We start from the raw sequence: 20,473 nt of genomic DNA, 5'->3' as shown, positions 1-20,473 counted from the left end.
ATATGGCGGATTTCAGTGCCCGGCGCCAATGTTCTAGCATCCCATTGGATTGCGGGTTGTATGCAGTGGTCCTAGGGCGTTTAGATCCCGGTAGTTTGCCTGGCTCCGAGAAAAGGGTGAACTCAAACTGCATTCCCTGATCAGTGATTATAAATGCCAGGACTGCAAAGCGCGGGAACCACTCTCGACAGAGGACTTCGGCACAAGATTGAGCTGTAATGTCAGCCAGAGGTATTCCTTTACGCCGCCGCGTGAACGTGTCGATGATTGTAAGGCAATACTTGAAGCTGCGAGAATCTCGCAAAGGGCCTATGAGGTCGAGATGGATCGTGTGGAATCTCTTGGTCGTTTGAGGGAATGAGCCCACTTCTTTTCTTACATGCCTGGTGACCTTACACTTTTGGCACGCGATGCGCTCTCAAGCCCAGGAGCTGATATCCTTGTTCATAGTTGGCCAGAAGTATTTTCCGGTAACTAACCGATTCGTTGTCCTGATGCCTGGGTGCGCCAAATCGTGCATGGAACACTTCCTTGCGAAAAGTGGCCGGAATGTATGGTCGAGGTCCTTTCTCCGAATCTTTGCAGAAAATATTGAGGTTTGAGGCAAAAATAGGCAACTCCCGAAATTTATATTTGGGGTTGGACTTGAGGCTCTGAAGTACTGCGTGATCTTCTTGTCTCTTGGCGATAGCAGAAAAGTCGACTGAGGCGGGGATGTTTACTTCGGAGATTGGTGACAAAGCGTTTGCAACTATGTTGTCCTTGCCGGACACGTGCTGTATGTCAGAAGTGCAGTGAGCTTATGAAGCTCAACTCGCTAGGCCGCGTGGCCATGCTGGCTGTCAGCTGTCGCGCCACAAGTGACTGTCATGCCGGGCGGTTCTCGTCACATTGGTTAACAACAAGGCTAACTGGTGTTTATCCGAGGCTATCATATGGGAGGTGTGAGTCGGCCTGGTTCAGATATAAACAATGACCGGTTCCATCCCGAAACTTAGCCCTGTCTGTCCAAACATATTTGGTCAGTCCGTATTGAATTAGCTCCGAGAGACCAAAGATTAAATTATTATTGTTTCACTTCCCTAAACCAAGGATACCTAGGTTCCACAACTGCCCCCCCCCCCCCATCCGGGGCCTTACCATGACTCACGTACTTTACTATGTAGTCATTTTTAAGACTCGGTGCATATGCTATCGAGCATCGTATATTTGATTTTTACGGAGGTACCACAATGCATGTAGGCAGTTAGGACTTGGTGCTGCTTCTCCGTTCTCAATCGCTGATCCTATTCAAGGACCCATGCTTTCTGGGAAGCTATTCAAGTTCGATAGCAGGGAGATGTACCTGAATTGACTAGTTGATTTAAACTCCCCCATAACTGTCTGTCATGCATCAACTTTGCCCTTCACTCTGAAAAGTCGAACTTCATCTAGTTACCGCCGGGTTAATTTTTGTCATTTTCATAAAGTTCGTGCTGAACGCATATCGTGTTTTTAATATAATAATCAAATTTTGTGTATTTTAAATAATCCAGATTTTGCTGTTATTTATTATTTATAATTAATTATAATTTAAACAAACATTTTTTCGATCATGTTGGCTATTCATTTCCTGTCTATATTTATTTTTAACTTAAAGTTTTCAAAATGTGGAGAATCGGGCCGAGTAATAAATGGCACTAAGGCTACTTTTGGTCAATTCCCTTTCATGGCATGTACCCATTATTTAAAACTTATAGATATTAGCGCGATATATATATATATATATTCTTCTTCCCCTTTTTCTAGGTTGCCTTAATAGAAAGAAGCGCAGAAAATTGTAAGGTGAACTGTGCAGGAACTCTCATTACCGAGCTGAATATTCTGACGGCGGCAAAATGTTTCAGAAAGCCAGGAGCAGTGGCTAACAATTTCGCCTTTGCAGGTGACATTGATGTTGGGGAGGTGGTAGATATTCCACCAAGTAGGCAAGTTCGAACCATAGTAAGAGCCACTACTCATCCAAGTGCGTTCCGCAACTTACCTAAGACAAACTCAGCCTTCGATGTGGCTGTTCTCGAAGTAAGTATTTAGAACTCCAGGTAATTGAAGGGTGGGACAGTCTTTAGTATCCAACACAAAATTGGTCTTGATATGCTGAGGTATCCTGGGTAGAAACTTCGGCGTGTTTTGTACTTATTCAGGCTGCATCGTCGTAGCCCATAACGCCTTCATTGTTCAATTTGTAGATTGAGTCATTTCGACGCAACGCAAAATGCCTGACAATATGTATGATTTACATTTTCAAATGCTAATGGTTTGTCACGAGGTTGACTTCAGTCACAAAAAGTAGGTCACTTTTAAAAGTGGCTGCATCGGGAATCGGACTAAAATTAGTCCTGTATCGGTGGCATAAATTCCCAAACCAGTACGTAAGTAGGGATCAATAGTACCCCGTTTTAACGTCACAAACTCGTAAGCCCATCACTGCTGTGGAAAGAGAAGGAAGGGTAGAGGCTTTAGATCATCAGAGCCAGTCCGTAGCATTCAGAAAGCAATGCAGCTGCCCACCCCCTGCAACAAAAGATCTGCCTGAGTTCTGGAAAACATCTTTTACCTAGCCGTCTAGGCACACTAGACAATACCTTCAACGTGCCGAACTATCTCTTACGGATTTTGAGGGACTATCTGAGGAACCGCTCCCTGCTCTATGAAACACTAGAGGGTCAAAGGTGGATGGAGGTCACGTCGGGGGTAGTACAGGGATCTATCCTAGGGCCGGGCCTCTGGAACGCTACCTATGACAGTCTGCTTAAACTCGACATGCCAGAAGAGTCGCGCCTGGTCGGCTACGCAGATGATGTCGCAGCGCTTGTTGCTGGACGCACTGTCGAACAGGCGCAAAGCAGACTCGGCATATTGATGCGACGGGTAAGCGGATGGATGACTAGTCATGGTTTCAACCTTGCACTGGAAAAAACCGAAGTAGTCATCCTGACTAAGAAGAGAATTCCGACCCTGCGTCCCATATCGTTCGGCGAGTCGATAATCGAGTCAAAATCAGCGGTAAAGTACCTCGGGTTGACTCTTGACTCAAAGATGAGCTTTTCTGAGCAAATCCAAGCAGCATCGAACAAGGCTGCGGCTGGAGTTTCGGCGTTAAGTAGGCTAATAGCAAGCATTGGGGGTCCTACGTCTAGTAGGCGACGTCTCCTGATGAGCTCAACGCAGTCTGCCCTGCTCTACGGCGCAGAGGTATGGGCTGGCGCTCTTAACAAGGAGGTATATCGTAGACGCCTCGCGCAAGTACAGAGACGGGGAGCTTTACGGGTAGCGTCTGCGTACCGCACAGTCTCTGAACCGGCCGTGATGTTGATCGCGGGAGTTATCCCCGTTGCCCTTCTTGCTAGGGAGCGTCAGGCCATATACAAGTGCAAGGGAGATGAGCCAAGGGAGGTGGTTGCTCGCGAAGAACGGCAACACACTCTAGACGAGTGGCAGCTCTCTTGGCAAAATGAAACTAGAGGCAGATGGACTGTGCGGCTCATCGGCAACTTAGGTGCGTGGCTGAATCGGAAGCATGGTGAGACTGACTATTTCCTTACCCAATTTTTAAGTGGGCATGCAAGTTTTCAGTCTTACCTGCACAAGATTGGAAAGGGGCGTTTTCCGGATTGTGTGTTTTGCAATGGAGTTGTGGAGGATGCCCACCACACTTTTTTTTCTTGTGAAAGGTGGGATGGGGTTCGTCAGCAGCTCTATTTAAACACAGGGGATCTCTCTCCAGACAACATTGTGGAAGAGATGCTGAGGACTGCTGACAGCTGGAACCGTGTTGCCCATTACGTTCGGGCCCTTCTCGTTGCTAAGAAGATAGAACTCGACCGGTGGAGGAGCCGGATGGCAGGGGGTTCCTTGAACTGACAGTTCCCTTCCTCCTCTCCCCTCCCGTTGGTGAAAGGAATTCCCTGATTTGAAGGCTCCGCAAGGCGGAGAGTTCAGGGGCTGGCCCGAAGTAATGTGACAAACGGTTCCAGGCTAGCTCTCTGACGATGGGGAGGTGTTTAGTTGGTAGTCCGACAACGTACTGAATCGGAAGTCCAACACTGTGTGCGTAAATGCATTCACCTACCCTACCCCAAAAAAAAAAAAAAATAATACCCTATAGACCAGCGCTCCATGCAAAGCACCGTAATCTTGTGTGCATTTGCACACCTCTGGCAAAAGAGCTCTTCATGGCTGCTAAGCAGTACCAGTAGATTTCTCTTTTTTTGGGAGTAGGGTAGATGAATGCGTTTACGCAAAAAGTACCAACTAAACACCTCCGTATCATCATAGACCTAGCCTAGAACCGTTTGGCACATTACTTCAGACTAGCCCTTCCTCTCTCCCGGCTTTGGGAGCTTTCAAGTTAGGGAATCACTATCACCAACGGGAGGGTAGGGGAGGAAGAGAGTTGTTAGTTCAGGGAACCAATTGCCATCGGACCCTTTCGCCGATCGAGTTGAATCTTCTTCCCAATAAGAAGAGCCCGAATATAATGCGCAACACGATTCCAGTTACCAGCGCTCTTCAGCATGTGTCTGACGATATTGTGTGGAAAGAGCTCCCCTGTGTCTGCATACAGCTGTTGACGAAAACCCCCCGCCCACCTCTCGCTTTGAAAAGGGTGTGTTCAGCGTCGTCCGCCACTCCATCGCAGAACATACAATCAGGAGATCGCGTTTTTCCAATCCTGTGCAGATAAAACTGAAAACCTACATGTCCGCTTAGAAGTTGGGTAATGTAGAAATCACTGTCAATGTGCGTTCGATAGAACAACAAGTCTAATTTGTCGATATATCTCAAAGATGTCATTCCTTCGCGTCGTCCGGACAAGGCATCATGGAGAACGTCACCGAAAACAAGAAGAAATAATATCGGTAACAGGACGCAACCTTAGCGGATTCCGGTTTTCTTCTCAAAAACTTCCAAGATTTTACTTCGGTGCAGCACGTAACATTTTGCACCATTTACGGCTCTGATAATGGCTATTACTTTCTCCGTAATGCCCTCCTGCATGGAGTATTTTTGATACACTTCTTGTTCACGCTATCGGGAGCACGCAGATACTCCTTCAGTTAACACACTCAAAACGGGTGCCCCTCTTTGGAATCTTACCGCTCATCCCCTCCTTACACTCTCTGGGAAAGGTCTAGGATCACCAAGATTTTTGCACGAATGGAAGCAGCAAATCTGTACTACCCGATAAGCGATAAATAACTCTTTGGGGAGATCGTGAAGCCCTGCGGCATTACTCCGTTTGAGTGCACTTATGGCCGAAATGATTACGTTACACTTACTAGCCTTTTCCCTTACAGTGTATACAGTACAGTTCAGAGCCGTAGTGATTCCAGCTCTTCAGTTACTCGTGACCATTAACGTCCTTCACAGTCTCTTCGTAAAAGCGTCTCTATGATGATCGTTTGGTAAACCTTATCCTCTTCTTTAAAATATTCTGTACTTCTTTGTACCGATTCCAACCAGCAGATTTCAGAGCTCGGGTTGGGGAGCACCCTTGTTGTTCTCCGCTGTTTAGCCAGGTCGAAGTTTCACCATAGTCTTTTACCTTACTTTGGTATATTGAGTGGACAACTCTCTTCGAAAACCTTCCTCATGCTAGTTGTGATCAGCTAAGTTGTTTTCTCAATTTTACCAATTGATTTGATAAGCCTTCCAGGAGTCGTAGCTCCGCCGATCAATTCTATTTTGTGTATCTCCCAATTTGTCTTCCGCGGATTCCGAAATGGAGTGGTTGGAGATGCCCAGGAGTGTGATATTGTTCGATGCTCTTCATTCTTCAATAAGAGGCGTCATTTCAGGCAATGCCACCGTGGTTTCGATGACCCCCCCTTGAGCACGTTGAAGAAAGTGGACCCGGATCTTGGTCAGCATGTCAACAGTTTCCTAATCAGCGACCTTTGGTTTTTGTATGAGGTCTACCAATGTCTTGAAGCTATTGATCCAACCTTTACAATGGTCCGAATTTATTTTGGAAAAATAGCATCGCATGTACGCTTCCGATGAGGATGCCGAGGGCTGCATGTTACTTTCAATAGCTTTAGGAGTCAACCCTTGTAGAGCAACGGTTCCAAACAATAGAGCGGGTAGTACGTTTGTTCCTGAAACTTTCCAATATCCGGTTAAGGAACGCTGATAGTAAGGAAATTTCTGCTCAATGGGATCCAGGAACAGTGCTGTTTGATTCACTCGTTCATGCTTTCGTGAGCAAAGTCTGGTCGTAACATTTTAGGGTACCCACCTTCCGACTCAAAGCGAAGCTAAAAGGTTTGCGGGGATGCAGTCCTTATAGCCAAGAGGAATTTATTCCCAAGCTATTCCCACTACTCAGTGTCCTAACCGTCTAGTCTCGGGTGTATAATTTTGTATAGGCCAAATACTTCAGTGGCTTATCCCAGCCCTTCACTAATTTTACTAAGGTTTTTTTCCACTTAGCGCCTCCTATCGTAGTACTTTACCGGTTTACTTATCATCCCTAGCGCATGTCGACAGTTTTGCTTTCATCCAATCTGAGAATTCAGGGACTGTAACCTTAAGCAATTCTACCGTACTCTCTGATCATCAATCTACCAGTTAACAAACCTAGTCGCAAGGATATGCCCCCGAATACAACCTTGGTCCTCCATCCCTCAAACATCTACACTCGGTGGTGCTCTCCCGTTCCGCACCAACAAATGAAAAAAATCTGGACAGCATTAGTTAATAGGATACCCTTCGCTACGCTAGCATAGCTAACGTCCGGTCTTCACGATCCTACCTTCACCCTTGTTCCATCTGAGACATCCTTTGAACCTATGAGAGTTTGGGTTTGGGATTTTCCGCAGCATTCTCCTCGTGTAGCTGATCTCTGCTACTCCTCTCTTCTTCGGTTTAGCTCTTTCAAGGTCCTCTTTCGGTTTCAGGCCTTTCTTCGGCTACCATAAATATCATTTAACGCTTCCGCCACTGAGGCTTGATTCTGAAATGTGTTATGCTAACTTCAGACGTACCGCTCCGCTGCCTACCTTCACAGTTTCTCTCTTCTGGGGTATTATCATCTGTTTACCAGTGTGTGTTGGAGATATGCGCGCAGTCCATCAATCCCTTGGCTCATTTTGCCAAGAAAGTTGCCACTGGGTAAGGGCGCGTTGACGTTCTTCACAGACAACCACCTCCCTTAAGTTTTCGCCTTTAGATAGCTTTACGCTCCTTGTCGAGGAGGGCGACGGGGATCACTCCCGCGATCTCCATGACGGCCACTTCGGAGACTGTGCGATAAGCAAACTCCACTTTCAAAGCTCCCCGCCTATGCACTTGAGCAAAGCACTTACGATCCACCTCCTTGTCAAGGCCATCAGCCCAACCTTCCGCGCCATAGAGCAGAACTGGCTGCCCATAAGCAGACATCTCCTAGTAGTCTTAGGCCCCCAACATTTGCCATTAACCGAATCAAGGCCGAAACTCCAGTTGGAGCCCTGTCCGCTGCTGCTGTTATTTGCCTGAAAAAACTCATCTTCGAGTCGCGCATTAAACCAAGGTATTTAAACCCTGGTTTTGACTCTATAGTCAACTCCCCAGTCGATATTAAATGCAGGGTCGGGATTCTCCTTCTGGTCATGATTACTACTTCAGTTTTCTTAGAGCGCAAGGCTGAAACCGTGAACAGCCATCCATCGGTTTACTCGTCGCATCAATACGCCGAGTCTGCTTTGCGCCTGTTCAACAGTGCGTCCTAAAACAAGTACCGGAAAGTTGTCTACATAACCGAGCAGACGCAACTCTTCGGACATATCGAGTCTCAGCAGACTATAATAGGAAGCGTTTTAGTGGTCCGGTCCTAGGATGGTCATTTTCGTCATTCTCTCATCCTCTGGCGTCTCATAGAGCAGCCAGCGGTCTTTCAGATAATCCCTCCATACCCGCAAGAGATAGCTTGGCACGTGGAATGAGTTTTCTAATATCACCATCATCATCAACAGCGCAACAACCGGTATCCGGTCTAGGCCTGCCTTAATAAGGAACTCCAGAGATTCCGGTTTTGCGCCGAGGTCCACCAATTCGATGTCCCTAAAAGCTGTCTGGCGTCCTGACCCACGCCATCGCTCCATCTTAGGCAGGGTCTGCCTCATCTTCTTTTCCTACCATAGATATTGCCCTTATAGACTTTCCAGACTGGATCATCCTCATCCATACGGATTAAGTGACCCGCCCACCGTAATCTATTGAGCCGGATTTTATCCACAACCGGACGGTCATGGTATCGCTCATAGATTTAGTCATTGTGTAGGCTACGGAATCGTCCATCCTCATGCAGGGGGCCAAAAATTCTTCGGAAGATTCTTCTCTCGAACGCGGCCAATGTAAGGTAAGGTTGTCAGCTTTCCCAAACCCAAAACCTGAAGAGTCAGATTTCCCTCTTTGTCTCGGCGGGATGAGCATCGAGGTGCGGTTGCTCCTGTACTTTTCGAGTTCACAGACTTGTTGGTTCTCCCAGGCTTCCTTTTCTCCGTCTGCGAAGTCGCTTCTCCGCTCGAGGGAGTTCGTGATAAGTCTCTGCGCGTGCGCGCGTCCTTTGAGAATGCAACATTACTCAGTATGCGACATTCATCGTCAAACCAGCTGTTCCGACTCCTTTTGCGGCTGGGGCCAAGTATATTTGTGGCCGTATCAATGATAAAGTTCTTCAGGTGGTTGTGAAGCATATCTGTCCATTTTACGGAATTGAAGGCATTTCTGACATCAAGCGTTATGAGGAGCACCCCGGAACCCGGGTTTATCACTCTGGGTGGTACCTGGTATCTAGGCTTAGTTCGTCACATAATTTTCCCCCTATCCCATTCACCCGATAGCGGTTTTGGATTACTGCTCGACATTGGGGTACCTCATTATTAGTCAGGTGATGGTCTCCACGCAGCCTTTACTGGAGGGCGTTCAGGAGTTTAACGGACCATGCTCATTTCAGGAGTCATGAACCTTGGCCAGATGGCTCTGGGCATGCAGAAGGAGACCGAGAGAGTGGGGCTAAAAATTTAAGATTCCAAGCCTCACTGGCTATCACACTCTTCCAATTTGTGTTAACTGGCAGACCACAAAGGGGCTGCCTAACAGTTTATAGTAAATAGTGTAAAGTTAGCTGGCAAGAAAGACCACTATTTTGAAGGTTTCTTCTCTAACACATTTAACAAAACCCTGCATTGATAATATCGGCTGATAATTTAAATTTCTGTTTCCAGGTGATAGCTCCATTCAAGCTAACACAATATGCCAACCTTGCTGCAGTGGCGCCTAATGATTTACCAAATTTATCATATTGTATGGGACTGGGATTTGGCAAGGTACAAGATTTATTTAAAGATAAACTTGTTTGGAACCATGTTAACAACCTTCCCTTCTCTTACAGATTGGTGATAATGCACCAAGCGGAAAATTACATTATGGAAGGTTACGTATAGACCGGTCCATATGCAAATGCCCTTGTTGTTACTGTATTTATTCTACAGAAGTGGAAATGCCTGCGGTACATAAATTGAGTATACTACATTAATACCCAGTTACGATTTAATCCTTTTTCCTATGATGCCACGAATTCGTTATGCTTACGCCACATTGAGACACCGCTTCCATCCCGCTTGATCCTTCCTTGTAGTTCATCATGTTGGACGGTGTTTCGTGTGGGCCAAACGTACTTTTTAAACTTGCAATCTTCCTGGGCCTGCGGTTAGCCGGCGCTTGCTCCTTGCTCCTTCTTCGGTATTCTTGTTTCCAACTATTATTCGACGAACTTCGTTACTCTTCGGGACGTTCTTTTAATAGATTTATGGTCGCTGCTCAAAAGGTTTATAAGAATTCAGCGTTGTGTCCAATTGGTCAAATATCTACCTGATTGGTAGGCCCAGCTATATGGACCAAAAGGATTCTTGTTCTCGACGTACAGCCTTTGTCCTGTTCGGTGTATCCCTAGTGAATGTCTCCATTTTCATCTCCTCCACGAAATTATAGGGTCCAGGCCCGAGAATTGCGTTAGGAGAGTGGGACATAACACGCTCCGGGTCCTCTGATGTAGCGGCGCATTCGGGACAGTCTGGAGAGTCATCTAATCCGCGCTCTACGAAACCCATACTTCCGCTCCGATAGACCACCAGCTGACTCGACGAACAGAAGCAGCCTGTTGTATATGATCCTCTAAAACATCTTCCCCATAGTGTGTAACAGGCAAATAGGGTGATACAAAGAGGGTGTGCCAGCTGGCTTCTGTGGCTTCAGTAGCAGAACCAACCTCTGCCTCTTCCACTGAGCGGGAAAAACTCCTTTAACCATGCATCATTCAAATGTACTTATGAACCATCTGAGCCTGATTTCAGCAGCCAACTTCAAGGCTTTTTTCGGAATCCTGTGCAATCCCGGAGACTTATTGTCTCCATTTCGTCCACAGATCTTACGTAGTTCCTCCTCGGTCTCCCCGCGGATTCTGTCTGGCCTGTTGAACCATTGGATTCTGGTTTTTTGCGCTTTTGATGCTCACGTAGCTGTCGCCTCCCCCATTCCTGATGTTGAGAATGATGACCTGATGGTCACTGTGGGTATAGTGCTCATTCACTCACCAGACCATGCGTTTTCCCAACGAGGTACTGAGGTAGGTTATATCGACGCTCGGGCCTAGTCCTCCGTCTCGGAAGGTGGGCACGCATCCAACGTTGGCGAGTGCGATGTCCAGCTTCGAGAAGCTTTCCAGGAAGAGTTCATCCCTGGTGTTCGTCACTCGACATCCCCAGTCTAAAGTCCACGAGTTGAAATCGCTGGCAATGATTTTAGGGCTTTGGTCTCTAGCGTCCAATACCAAGCCGTCTTGCATCTCCTCATATTGCGCTAGTGTTGCACTAGGAGAAGCATAGAAGCTGTAGATATGGACGCTGTTGACTTTCGCCCGTATAACGCCAGCTCTCGGGAATGCCATTGTTTCGTGAATGGCTTGTCATCCACATGCCCATATTGTCGCGTGTCCCGATGATTTTTTCAGCCACGTAGCACTAACATAACTTCCACGTCCACACCCGATTTTCGAATGGTTTGTGAAAGGAAGTCTTGAGCTACCTCGCAGTGGTTGAAGTTGTATCAACCTCATTTAGCCTTACGATTCAGTTCCCTTATCCCTGGTTTTCGGAGCTTTGGGGCTGTCGTCTCTAGCGTCGAACACTAAGCCGTCCAGCATCTCCTCATGTTGCGATAATGTTGCACTTGGAGGAGCGAAATAGCTGCAGATATGGACGCCGTTTACTTTCGCACATATAAAGCCGGCCCCCGGGAATGCCATTGTTTCTTGAATGGCTTGCCGTCCACATACCCCCGCATTTCGCGGTGAGTCTTTCACCCATGTAGTACTATCGTAAAGTCGGTACCGTTCGCATATTACCGCCACGTCCACATTTAACTCTCGAATGGTTTGCGAGCTGCCTCGCAATGATTGAGGTTGATTTGTATCAACCTCATTTAGCTTTACGATTCAGCTCCTTCCTATATGCCGGCACCTGCCACCACCTGCAAGGTGCCGGGCACCTACTCCCGTTCTCCCTTTGCGCAATATGCATCTTAGATCTCTAGTGCAGTCTTTCATAAAGTGGTCTCTTTATCACACTTCCTGCACCTTCTCGACTCATCGTCCTCGCTAGTACATGCTGCTACAAAGTAGCCGATAATTGAGGCATCTAAAGCACCTCTTCAGAGATATTTGCTCCCTAAGTTAGTTCATCAGTTTCATCCCTGATTCCACCGGCAAGCTAATAATAAGGGTCTGTGTACCCCCATTTTGATGACACTGCCTTCTAGGTCGCTAAGGTTGAATTGTTCCCTTAGCGCAGAACAGATATCCTCTGGTGATGTTACCTCGTCTCGGTCTTTGCACTCGATCACTATTTGTTGCTTCCGAGCTTTCACGTCTGCTTACTCACCTAGCACCTTCTCCACCTGGCCGCGAAAGCTATCCACTATTTTCGCAAGATTTGTTTAGTTCCAGCAGAAGATCCCCTTTTTGCGTACACCTGATACGGCTCACACTGCCATCCAGGTCTGTCAGTTCCGGATCGGCTTTGACTTTCCAAAAGATGTTGACGAAGGAAATAACGATTAATTCTGGAGGAGTTTTCTTTTTCTTTTTGTGTCGCTTTTCGCCGCCCACCTTTATCCAGTCTTCGGGTTTATTAGCTGCAGGCTGGTTTCCCTTTTGTCACAGTTGGACCCGTAATAGAAGAACTACCCGGAACTTTCGCCAGCGGAATTTTCTTTGGCGATGAGACGTTTTTGTTCTTGGTCGTTTGTTGGACACCAAGGGATTCACTTCTTCGATTCCTACTCCGTTTGTCCGCGTTCTCACCTATCTTACATTGAGGTGGCGTCACCTGCGTCTGCCGTGTGCCTTCGCATCATGAGACTTGGGCGTTTTACTCCTCCACCGCCCTAATATAGGACAACTTGATACTTCGTATCAGAGCCCTGATATTTTGGAGGATATTCTCCAAGTTTCTTTCTGAGTCCCTTGACGAATTACGACTGCCGAACTTTGGTAAAGTCACCTTCAGTGACCTCCCAAGTTTTGAGTTTTTTCGGTGTAAATCTAGTTTCCACTCTTGTAACATTAGATGCCAAAGTAACCAAGTTTCCCAATACTGAGGCACTGCGGTTGCTGGCTGCCGGGAGCCCACTTGCTCACTCCCAAAACCGCCGGTTTCCGAAGTACTGCACCGTAAAAAAGCTACCCTTCTCGTCTTCCATATTTGGTTTGATTTCTGGGTGCCCATCCCATAGCCAACTTTTATCCACGAGTGGGCGTTTATTCCCCACCTACCCGGCCTGCGTATAGGCATGCCCATACACGCATATCTCCTGATGTGCTCTCAGCGTTTCTACGTTCAAATTCCACCAAAATACATCTCGTATTAAAGACAATACGGTCAGGTAGCTTTTTTGATTGCCACCAGTGACTAGTCATCCAAGAAGAAGGTGAACAGTTGGACAAGGTTTGCCTCGCTGATTCTCCTAAATACTCTCCATAGATTCATTTGAAGGCCCTCATATTGCGGGTTAGGAATTTTTTCGATCTTCCCCCACCTCCTTAGGTATATAAACTGTCGGTATGGTCCTTCTTTGTGTCTATATTTGGTTCAGACAAATCCAGCATTCTCACAGAAGTGGCCAATTCACTGTAGGGCACACTGCGTCAAAGTATCCTTTTCCGGGGCTCATTTGAAGCACCATCGGGTCCTATTGCTTTTCCAGGTTTCATTCATTTAGTTTGCTTCACACATTTTATAGCGCTGAGACCCCAAAACCGATCATAGTATTAATCGTTGAGAAGCGCGTTGCGAACCACGTTGCCTTTAAATGTCCTTAAACGGTTCCATTACAAAGGATGCTTCCCCATTCAAGGTTTTAGTTAGAAATTATATTTGCGCAATCGATTTTTGCCATTTTTACATTTCATTTTAAATGATATTGAAATGGTGGTGAGCTAACACGAAATTTTTAGAATGATCTTGGAAGCCCCCTGCTTAGCCATCTTGATGAGCACCAGTCCCCTCGATATATATATGGACTACTCTCCTCAGGTTACACAGATAAATCGGGAATGTTATATTATGAATATCCCAGACTATCGAATCTGAATAAATGGATCAACATGCAATTGAACAAGTCCCATGAAGTACCAATGAGCAGTGCAAGGTAAGTTAGTAATTTTATCTAGGAACATAGTTAGAGACTGGTACATTATTTATGTAGCGTATTGAAGCTGGGAGGCATTCACCTGATGGGAATATATATTCTTGACCAGATTGCATAAAGTATTATCCACATTAATCTACCAAATCCCGGGACGCTTCGTAACGAATCGGGTCAAATGGCGTTGTTCTTTAATTTACTCAGGACCTTCATAAAGCTGTATCGAATAATATCCAATATGTGCTTATATTCCCTTATGAGGAGAGGTAAGTTCTAAATACCATTCCTTTTGTATTTCGCATTTACTATAGATCTCCCCCCTACTATCTACCGAAGCCATCAATACAAATATTTACAAAAAAATAATTTAGAAGCTGGGTTGTCAATAATAAACTTTGTTTCCACCTCGCCACTGTTGTTGTTGTTGTGCTATTGCTGCTACTACTGACAGGTAGATTGAAGAACTATTGTGCCCCTTTTACTGGCTATAGTGTACCTATTGATCATAGTATCTCAAGCAGGCCTATAACCGTTAGGAACTTTAGTATGTTCCCCACTTCCAGAAGTTTCAGCTTTGCATCTGGTATTAAGTGTTCTCCCAGATGTATCGACCTATTTTGCACAAGTGCCGGACACTGTCCCAGGACGTGTATAGAGGTTTCGTCCTCCTCCTCACATAACCTGCGGGCAGTGTCCGTAGATATCCCTAGCTTCCCTAGGTGATAGTTCAGCCGACAATGACCAGTGAGAATTCCCACTATGATTCGGAGGTTCTTTTTGGTGAGGTTTAAGCAATCCTTTATATGCATGGGTTCGTATCCCCCAATAAGCACCCTGGACTGCTCCATCCCTGGTAGGCCCGCCCAATATAGTTCCCTCAACCGTTTCTCTTCGTTTCTTAGATTCATAGCCATGAAACCGTTTCCGATTCCACAGAAGGGTTCTGGCCCGTGTAAAGACATCCCTGCTCCCTTCTTGGCTAGTTGATCCGCTGCCTCATTGCCTTCCAACCCAGCATGGCCTGGGACCCAAAGTATCCAGACCTTGTTGGACGAGCCGAGTGTATTCAGTCTCTCAAGGTATTCCCATACCAGTTTAGAGTTCACCTGGTTGGACCTAAGTGCCTTGATCGCTGCTTGGCTATCGGTGAGAATAGCTATGTTCTGCCCCCTGTAGTTCCTTTGCAGATTAAAGGAGGCACATTTGTCTATCGCGTAAATTTCCGCCTGGAATATGCTAGTGTACCTGCCCATGGGCTCAAAGTACATTTTCCTTAGACCAATGACACCGGCACCCGCTCCCTCTGCTGTAAGGGATCCGTCAGTGTACCAAGTAATCAGTTGGCTGGTTTAAGCCGTATGTCGCAGCCACGCTCTCCCAGTTTGCCTTGTTACTCCAACGTGTTTCAAACTTCTTATCGAAGTGAAACCTCGTTGTCATGTTGTCCCTCGGAATCAATAATTCGGGATACCGCCTAGAAAGGATATCAATCTTCCTTCGATGCAGGCAGCTCCCCGCCTCACTCATACTACCGGCCATCCTGAATATTGATCTCCTTGCCTGCATCTGCATGTGCAGATGGAGAGGGGTTAATCCCAGAAGGACCTCCAGGGATGCCGTTGGGCATGTCCTCATTGCCCCACTGATACACACGCAAGCCAACCTTTGGAGCTTATGTGCTGAGTTCGGTTCTTTCTGCCCAGATTACCGCTCCATAGGTAATCATTGGCCTTTCTATTGCAGTATATATCCAAAGTAGTATCTTCGAGCTGCAACCCCATTTTTTTCCTGCTATGGATCTGCAAGTCATCAGAGCCCTCGTGGCTTTTCGATAAGTGTTTCCGACATGTGTCTTCCAGAGTAATTTTTGGTCTAGCGTGATTCCCAAATATTTGACCTCTGTTTCTCGTTTCACCTCCATATCATGTAATGTTATGGCTTTCAGGTGATCCAGCTTACGCCTCCTAGTGAATGGTACTATGGTGGTTTTGGTTGGGTTGATCCACATTCCCATCATCCTGCACCAGGCACTAGTAACCCTTAGTCCACTTAGGATTCTATCACATAGGATATCTTCATATTTGCCCCTACAGATTAGAACAAGGTCGTCCGCGTAGCCCTGGACTTGTATTCCAGTATTAGTTAACACGTCCAGGAGTTCATCCACTACCATACTCCACATCAGCGGCGATAGTACTCCACCCTGTGGACAGCCTTGAGTGGTGTTCATGACAATAGAATTTGTACCTGTCGGTACCTCTATTTGTCTGCTTTCTAGCATTTTGCCCATCCAGAGTGCCAGTGTGTTTCCCACTCCTTTGCGGCTCAGGGCATCCTGTATCTCTGTGTGCGATGTGTTGTCGAATGCTCCTTTGATATCCAAAAACGCGCACAGTGGAATTTCTTTTGTTTCTATGGCGTCCCGTAGTACCTCTGTCAGCTGATACAGAGTATTTTCAGTTGACCGTCCTGCCCGGTAAGCGTGTAGACAGTGATGTAGGGGATTACGCTTTAGAACGTTAGTTCTAATATAGTTGTCTATGACCTTCTTCACCGTTTTGAGTACGAACGATGTTAGGCAGATTGGTCTGAAAGATTTAGGGTGAAACAGATCCTTTTTACCCGCCTTCGGAATAAAGACCACTTTTGCCCGTCTCCATGCCCTTGGTATGTAACCCCCTTACCACCCTCAGAAGAGACTCTAAGATAATTCCTAGGCCTCTCTGGATAAGTGCTGGGAAAATGCCATCTACTCCGGAGATTTCATTGGTTGAAAAGTTCCCACTGCCCATCTTAGCCTAGCTTCTGGGCATACCTCTTTTGCTAGTTTCCAGCTCTCTTTCCTTCCCCTTTTATTCGTTGTTGGGGTGTCAGGAAGATTATTGTCTGCTGCCGCCGAGGGGTAGGACCCCGGGAAATGAGTTCTGAGAAGCAGGTGTACCCTGTCCTCCTCATTCTCGGTGAATGTCTCATCTTCCTTTTTCAAGCAGACAGAGGATATCCCCCCGTCTTTGGCTACAGCCTTATGCAGCCTGGTTGCTTCTGTGATCTGTTCAATCCCTTCACAGAATTCCCTAAAGCTGTTCCGTTTCGCTTCCCTGATCGCGTTGCTATACGCAATCAGTGCATTTTTATACCTCCGCCAGTCCCCGGTTCGTTTTGCCCGGTTAAAGAGTTTTCGTACCTCCGTTCTCATTCTGGCTAAGTTCCAGTTCCACCATGGTTCATCCCTTGATGACTTGACTGTCTTGGCAGCGTCAATGACGATTGTGTTGAGGTCTTCCACCACCGTTTCTAATTCCAATTCGCTCCTGGTGTCACCGTCCCCTTGAAGGTGGGCAATGTTGTTGCTCAGGTGCATTGTGTAGGATTCCCAATACATTCTCTTAGGATTCCTTATTATTCTTTTTATTTCGGAGTTACCCTCAATGTCGAATCTGATTATCCTGTGATCAGACATTGAGGGTTCATCCGACACCCTCGAATTACTGACCATCCCGTTCATTAGGGTATTTCCTAGAGTTATATCTAGTACCTCTGAATTATGCAAGCTCTTGGTTTTTCACAAGAGGAGTCCCAAATTACCTGCATGTCTCCTCCTTGCAGACCGCGAATCTGCCCCCGGTACACCCAGGGCTCCTGAGCCAGCACTATTCCAATGTTCTCCTTGGAATTTGCCCTTGCAATCACTGTAGATGCAGCTCTCGCATGGTGGAGGTTTACCTGGGCTATCCTAGTGCTGGCCATTGGCTCCGTTATTGTTCGGAGCTCTTCTCCACTGTCGGAGTGTCACCCTCCTCCTCCGACATGGCACTTTCCTGCGCGTCGCTGTCCACCCCGAGCCCTAGGAGTCCTAGGTCTAGGTCGTCCAGCTCCTGCTCTTCACTGGGCAGCAGGTCTATTTCCCTGGTTGATCCAGTTCTTTCCGCCTCTATGGCTTCCGCGACTTCTTCAGGGACCTCGGTAAGTTTTCCACCCGATGCCTCCTCCGAGGTCCCTTTCCTTGGCTTTTCCTTGTGCACATTCACGGGTATGTTGCTAAAACGGTAGTTGATATGACAACTCCGACCTTTAATTGCCGCCAGGGATCGGTCATCTACCCCGATCGTGAGGAGTTTACCCTTTCCCTCCACCTTGCTTCTGAAGACTCTCCATAGTCGAGTATGGAGATCTTCGTTCTGAGCAATTAGGAGTCTCATAAGGTCTTCTGTTACTATTGCCGCGGCCGTTGGGAGAAAAACTGTCACCATGTGGGCTCCTGGTATATCATCTCCAGCACATGTTGACAGTTCCACCCCTTCCCAACCTGGCAATCTACGAATTATGGTTCTAACCCATTCTGTGGTACCTTCCGTCGCGCAGTCCACCAGTATAAGGCCTGGTCGAAAGCGTATCCCGGTGAACACCAGTTTCGACGTCCAACCCTTGATCATCTGCTTGACGACAAGTTCCTCAATGATTTCCTGTTCCTCCCGAGTGAGTATTTGTTCGGGAAACCTTTTTGGCAGTATGGCCAGTCGAATGCCCTTGACCGCACTAGCATAGCTAATGCCGGGGTTCCTGGGTCCTGCTTTCACTCCTGACCTGCCCGGGTTTTCACCTCCCGTGGGTTCAGGTCTGGGGTTTTTGGGAGCATTCCCTTCATGCGGGCTGATCTCTGCTGCTCCCCGCTTTCTCGGCTCCGGTAGAGATGGCTTAGGTCTGTCCTAAGCCTTCTTAAAGGCCTCTTCTGGTTTCAGGCCTTCCTTCAGATAGCGCAGGTACCATTTAACCCCGGCGCCACTGAGACCTGTCTCCTTCCTGACGTCTGTTATATTTATCTCAGACGTGCTTTCGCTAGTCCCTGCTCTTTGTGCAGTGGTGTTCGTTGGATGTAGTCCACGCAGCATACCAATGCTCACCTTGGATCCACTGCTTGACGTCCCAACTTCTCCCTTCTTGGGTGTAGTCACCTGGCTTTCAGTAATTCGGAGACGTGCCTCCGCCTGATTAACCAGTTTTGGTGCGGTACGGGGCCCCACTTTTTTGGTTTTTGTTTTCTTTTCTAGTTTTGTACTCATTTGATTCCCAAGAGTATGGGGGTTAAGAGGTCCGCCGTGCCATAGCCCCCCGTAGCACGGTAGGATCTAACTTACTCACTGAGGCGACCAGGTATCAGTGAGGCTCCGTTCGAATACAGTCAGTTACCCCCGACTGCAAACCATCCAATGGGCACGGTTCACATGACACCCTGGATTGGGGGAGGTGTTTTTCGACTCCCCAGTCTAGATCCGTAGCGTTTTGTTAATAGTAGGGTCACCTCGTACAGGGTGTGGCTATCACCACTCACTAACGGTCTTGGTAGACGAGCGGCTTGGCCCCTGAAAAGGCACACACCGTCCCAGAGGAGAGACAACTCATCCTTAGAGAAAGATAAGTTGGCCTCCGGAAGCTATGTTCCGCATCAGTCTATCCTGCAGTGTACTGCTTGACCCCTCAATAGTAAACTCTGTTTCCAATTTGCCACAGTTGTTGTTGTTGTGCTATTGCTGCTACTACTGACAGCTAGATTGACAAGTCGAATATTAATGAATCTACCGGGTGATCGCCACGCATGATGGTGAGTCTTGGCCAAAGCCATCCATCGGGAGCAGGGAGAAAGAGGGAAGAATAGAGAAGTGCTTACAAAATTTTATCACTCATATAATTTCGGGGGGAGACGACATGTTTTTCGCTCTTGACCCTCTTTTTTCTCCCTATTCATTGTTGGCCAAGCAGGACAGCCAGCTCCTAAATGTCAAGAGTACGGCTTTTCTGAAATGTCCTGTCAACACGTGCTTATGATTGATTGTAACAACGGTGTGTGGAAACCATATATTGGATCCTTTCCGCAACCCCTTCCCACAGTCCCTTCCGAGTAAACGCTTCCTTCTCACCTCGGAATGGGTACATGTCAATTGCTCATATGCGTCGACCGAAAATTTACTTATCTCTGCAATGGGTCGCGTTTGATGAAAGATTTAGACACTTAAACGAAGACCTTAACTAGTAACTGAGGTCAGCTTGTCAGGTGGCTTGAGCTAGGACAGAAATAACCCTGAATACCTTTTGATTGGTTGGCTTGGCTTGCCAGGCTTAAGTGTTTAAATTTGAATGGACAACCCAATAGGTTGTCCACTGATGCGCTGACCTCGACGCAACTTCTACCACATTCTCTTCTGGATTATTTTCAGGCAGAATCCGGGAATAGTCTACTTGTAAGAGGTAAAGGAAAGGAAAGGAGATATCTTGACGAAAGGGCTTACTATGATTATACATGGCGTAGAGTATTGACTGAGAATCAATTGAAATAGCTGGTGGTGAAAGGTACTCCAAATTAGTTTGTTTTAAATATAACAGTTAATCTTCTCTATTGTTTCCACAGAGTTTTTGCTTTGAAAGGTGTTGTTCCTTTTCGGACTTGCTGTTTCATATATTCCTGTCTACAACTTTTATTTTATAAGATTTTACATATATATTTTCAATAAAAAAAATAACTTATCTTTGATTACATATACGAGAAATATTTTATCTAAATTTCCATTCAAGGTATTTTGGATTGGGAGAGGTTGTCCATCTTAATAGTACCAAACAGACCCAAGGCAATAATTACTTCGTTGGTTTCAATAGTTGGAGTGGCTTTACGGAAACTATATTTAGAACAATCTGTTCTAAATTATCGATGCAAAGATAATTTCCTCCATAGTGCCGAAAGGTATGAACTCCG

General features: G+C 46.6%; 1 protein-coding gene across 4 annotated transcripts; it reads left to right on the top strand.

The window, feature by feature from the left end:
• Nucleotides 1-1,455: 1,455 nt before the first annotated feature.
• Nucleotides 1,456-20,263, top strand: LOC119659860 (coagulation factor IX-like). 4 transcript variants are annotated; one of them, XM_038068171.1, is made up of 8 exons: nt 1,456-1,711; nt 1,789-2,061; nt 9,252-9,353; nt 9,419-9,535; nt 13,538-13,731; nt 13,789-13,994; nt 19,941-20,073; nt 20,132-20,263. In XM_038068171.1, exons 1-6 carry the CDS (start codon nt 1,595-1,597, stop codon nt 13,847-13,849), a joined length of 864 nt encoding a protein of 287 aa, XP_037924099.1. In that variant the 5' UTR covers nt 1,456-1,594; the 3' UTR covers nt 13,850-13,994; nt 19,941-20,073; nt 20,132-20,263. The 4 variants fall into 4 exon arrangements, with proteins under 4 accessions (XP_037924099.1, XP_037924108.1, XP_037924123.1 ...); XM_038068188.1 differs by having other exon boundaries at nt 1,526-1,715; XM_038068180.1 differs by lacking the exons at nt 19,941-20,073; nt 20,132-20,263 and adding an exon at nt 14,065-14,175.
• Nucleotides 20,264-20,473: the final 210 nt, after the last annotated feature.

This window comes from Hermetia illucens, chromosome 1, assembly GCF_905115235.1.
Source record: "Hermetia illucens chromosome 1, iHerIll2.2.curated.20191125, whole genome shotgun sequence".
NCBI classification, from domain to species: Eukaryota; Metazoa; Arthropoda; class Insecta; order Diptera; family Stratiomyidae; genus Hermetia; species Hermetia illucens.
Note: the sequence above shows the minus strand (reverse complement) of the source record. Positions and strands in the feature narration are given on the sequence as shown.